The sequence below is a fragment of the Micropterus dolomieu genome, unplaced genomic scaffold, assembly GCF_021292245.1.
Source record: "Micropterus dolomieu isolate WLL.071019.BEF.003 ecotype Adirondacks unplaced genomic scaffold, ASM2129224v1 contig_14079, whole genome shotgun sequence".
Classification (NCBI taxonomy): domain Eukaryota; kingdom Metazoa; phylum Chordata; class Actinopteri; order Centrarchiformes; family Centrarchidae; genus Micropterus; species Micropterus dolomieu.
The window spans coordinates 3,905-8,021 of NW_025743065.1; the positions used below are offsets into that span (position 1 = coordinate 3,905).

The window sequence follows — 4,117 nt, forward strand, 5'->3', positions numbered from 1 at the left end:
ATCTCATCTTCTCTCTTATTTAATCTAGTCTACAAAATGAGTGGTGTGGTGGTTTGCGTAAACAGGATGATCAGGGATTCTTGTGCGAGGCTGCCCCTGAACTCAACTTAAAGTCAGACTGACTGGTGTTAATAAGTTCTGAAGTGGTCTGAAAATAAAAAAGATTTTAAGTTGACTGTGAATTACTAAAAGTGTACATTTGTCCATCTGAACATATTGAGCGGTGAGCTGTGAGCCTGAAGCTGAGCGTTGATTTTAAGGTAGTAATTCTGTGTTTTCCTGTATTAAGGCAGTTTGCTTCATTATGGATCTGACAGCTGATTGGTTGGTGAGATAACGTGCCTCATTGGCTGATTGTTGATGCTGTCGCCGACTTCGTCATCAGGAGTTCAGCCGGAGGTTCAACCTGTCAGCTTAACATCACGTCTGACAGGTGAGTCCAACACCTGTCTCTATTTCTGGGGCAGTGGATAAAACCAGCCAGCCAACAACATGCCAAAATATTCTCCTTTTAAAATAGTGCTTTTTTCATCATAATAAAAGATTTTTAAATATAAAAACATCATCACTTACTGACTTGTTCTTCCACACACAGACACAGACTCTTTGAAATATAAAAACATGTTTGACCGACAGATCCGGGTCCTTTTTTTACACAGAGAACACTTTATAAATATCTTTTCTTTTTAAAGTGTTCTGCTACACGACTGTCAGACTGTCAAACATCTGAATCTTTTTCAGATAGAAAAATAACAAGTAGAAAGACGACAGGAAGCTCTGCTACACCTCCCTGCACTCTGATTGGACGGCAGGACAACACCTGCACAGGCGTGTGTGTGAGCGTGGGTTACTCATGTTGTGGGGACCAAACGCAGGTTCGAGTCTCGCTTTGGCATTTTTCAGCCTCCTCAAAGGTAAATCAGTAGAAACTAAGAGATGAATCAGTTCATCTATCTGCTGATTTTCTCAACTTATTTCTTTGACAGTGTCTCAACACCTGGTTCGGGACCCACACGAGGTCAATTCAAATGTCGATATGACATTTATAAAACCATTCATAAGATTAGTTTCTCATTACAAAGATAAATTCAAACAATTGCAGCTCCTCTGATGTCATGAAATACTAAAGTGTCACACATAAAGGGTAATTAGTGCATTCATTGATTAGCTGAACGTTAGTAGATCAACTTCTGTAATTCTGTGCATGTTGTGGTTATTTGGTTTCTCTCTTCTCTTTCTTCTGATGTGTGTTGGTGTTTCACGTGACAGCGTGTGAACGAGCACGGTACTGATCACAGGTATGAATGGTGATAATAAATATTCACACTGCTCTTTGTTACTGTTCATTTAACTACAGCTGGCGCTAAGAGAGGATTTTGATTAAACCTTATTGACTGTCCAGCTGACTGACAGCAGTGAAGCGTCCGCAGACTGTCAAAGAAACAACAAGAGGAAACCAGCCAGAACAAAAGGTCAGTTTTTTAACATGAACTTTGGTGGGCGTGGCCTGATGGCTGCATCCAACCAGTTCTTACTCCCAAGTCCTCACATATGGACACATGGTCAAGACCCGCTGGCATCAGTTTGTAACGCACTGGGGGGGAGGGGGGGGGCTGTAGCATCGTTTATGAACGCTAAAGGTGGGTGTAGGATGTTTAACAGTAAAGTCAGAGTAAGCAAACAATGTTCATTTCCTAACCCTAACCAAGTACTTTAGGTGCCTAAACCTAAGCGAAATGTGACGTTTCACAACATTAATAAGTGCTTTTATTTTGAAAGTCTGACCAGATGTTACATATTTATTGTTGCTAACTTGACCGGAGAGCCCAAAGTGTTGAAAAACAACACTGAAGGGTACCCAGGGCGTTAAAAAGCCACAGCAAGGGGGTCTGACCGAGCGTCCATATGTGACGAGTTGGAGTGAGAATGTGTTTCTGTTTCGTCATCAGAACACCATGTGATGTGTCACATGTCTCTGTCTGTGTATTTCAGATGGCGGTGTCCCAGAACACGGTGGTGGTCTGTCCGGTGGCAGTTGGTGGGGCAGAGTATGGCGGCGGCTGCTTCCTCTTCCAGCTGGGCAGGATGGGCATACTGTCCTGTTTACAGAGATTCTTCTCCGGGCGCTGGCGAGCTTTTATCTCTCGACACAAAATCCTTTTCTTCTCGATCATCTCCATCATGGTGGCGTCTCCGCACAGCCACGGCATCTGGAAACGAAAAGGAGCTCAACATCAACATGTCCACAACCGGGGATGGCATAAACCTTCCAGAGTCCTCCTGAGTCTCTCTGTGGAGGTTTGAGTCTCTTTGTGGAGGTTTGAGTGTCTTTGTGGAGGTTTGAGTCTCTCTTTGGGTGTTTGAGTCTCTTTTTGGAGGTTTGAGTCTCTCTTTGGGTGTTTGAGTCTTTTTGTGGAGGTTTGAGTCTCTCTTTGGGTGTTTGAGTCTCTGTTTGGAGGTTTGAGTCTGTCTGTGGAGGTTTGAGTCTCTTTGTGGAGGTTTGAGTGTCTTTGTGGAGGTTTGAGTCTCTCTTTGGGTGTTTGAGTCTTTTTGTGGAGGTTTGAGTCTCTCTTTGGGTGTTTGAGTCTCTGTTTGGAGGTTTGAGTCTGTCTGTGGAGGTTTGAGTCTCTCTGTGGAGGTTTGAGTCTCTCCGTGGAGGTTTGAGTCTCTCTTTGGGTGTTTGAGTCTCTTTTTGGAGGTGTGAGTCTTTTTGTGGGGGGTTGAGTCTCTGTTTGGAGGTTTGAGTCTCTGTTTGGAGGTTTGAGTCTCTCTGTGGAGGTTTGAGTCTCTCCGTGGAGGTTTGAGTCTCTCCGTGGAGGTTTGAGTCTTTCTATGGATGTCTGAGTCTCTTTGTGGAGGTTTGAGTCTCTTTGTGGGCGTTTGAGTCTCTCTTTGGGGGTTTGAGTCTCTTTTTGGAGGTTTGAGTGTCTTTGTGGAGGTTTGAGTCTCTCTTTGGGTGTTTGAGTCTTTTTGTGGAGGTTTGAGTCTCTCTGTGGAGGTTTGAGTCTCTGTTTGGAGGTTTGAGTCTCTGTTTGGAGGTTTGAGTCTCTCTGTGGAGGTTTGAGTCTCTTTGGAGTCTCTTTGTGGGGGTTTGAGTCTCTTTGCGGGGGTTTGAGTCGTTCGGTGGGGGTTTCATTCTCTCTGTGGAGGTTTGAATCTCTATGTGGATGTTTGAGTCTCTCTGTGGAGGTTTGAATCTCTGGAAGGTTAACACTTTGTGGGGTTTGAGTCTGTTTGTGGAGGTTATGAGTCTCTTTGTGGGGGTTTGAGTCTCTCTGTGGGGGTTTTGAGTTTCTTTGTGGGGGTTTGAGTCTCTCTGTGGTGGTTTGAGTCTATCTGTGGGGAATTTTTTATTCTTTTTTTTTTCTTTAAACCTTTATTTAACCAGGAAAATCCCATTGAGATTACTAATCTCTTTTTCAAGGGAGTCCTGGCCAAGACAGCGGCACAGACACAGCATTTGAGTCTCTCTGTGGGGGTTTGAGTCTCTTTGTGGGGGTTTGAGTCTCTTTTTGGAGGTCTGAGTCTCATTGTGGAGTTTTGACTCTCTCTTTGGGGGTCCGAGTCTCTTTGTGGAAGTTTGAGTTTCTCTGTGGGGATTTCAGTCTCTTTGTGGGGGTTTGAGTCTCTCTGTGGTGGTTTTAGTCTATCTGTGGGGATTTGAGTCTCTCTGTGGGGATTTGAGTCTCTTGGTGGGGGTTTGAGTCTCTTTTTGGAGGTTTGAGTCTCTTTTTGGAGGTCTGAGTCTCATTGGGGAGTTTTGACTCTCTCTTTGAGGGTCCGAGTCTCTTTGTGGAAGTTTGAGTTTCTCTGTGGGGATTTCAGTCTCTTTGTGGGGGTTTGAGTGTCTCTGTGGTGGTTTGAGTCTATCTGTGGGGATTTGAATCTCTTGGTGGAGGTTTGAGTCTCTTGGTGGAGGTTTGAGTCTCTTTGTGGAGGTTTGAGTCTCTTTGTGGGGGATTGAGTCTCTCTGTGGGGATTTGAATCTCTTGGTGGAGGTTTGAGTCTCTTTGTGGAGGTTTGAGTCTCTGTGTGGGGGTTTGAGTCTCTTGGTGGAGGTTTGAGTCTCTTTGTGGAGGTTTGAGTCTCTGTGTGGGGGTTTGAGTCTCTTGGTGGA

The 4,117-nt window shown here is 44.6% G+C and overlaps 1 protein-coding gene across 1 annotated transcript in view; it reads right to left on the bottom strand.

Annotated features, from left to right (window-relative positions):
- Positions 1-1,765: 1,765 nt before the first annotated feature.
- LOC123966715 (neuronal tyrosine-phosphorylated phosphoinositide-3-kinase adapter 1-like) overlaps positions 1,766-4,117 on the bottom strand; it is a 5,700-nt gene continuing 3,348 nt past the window's right edge. The window contains exon 3 of the mRNA XM_046042845.1: positions 1,766-2,210. Within this exon, the coding sequence (XP_045898801.1) occupies positions 1,989-2,210 (222 nt within the window). The 3' untranslated portion in view covers positions 1,766-1,988. The remainder of the gene's footprint in view (positions 2,211-4,117) is intronic.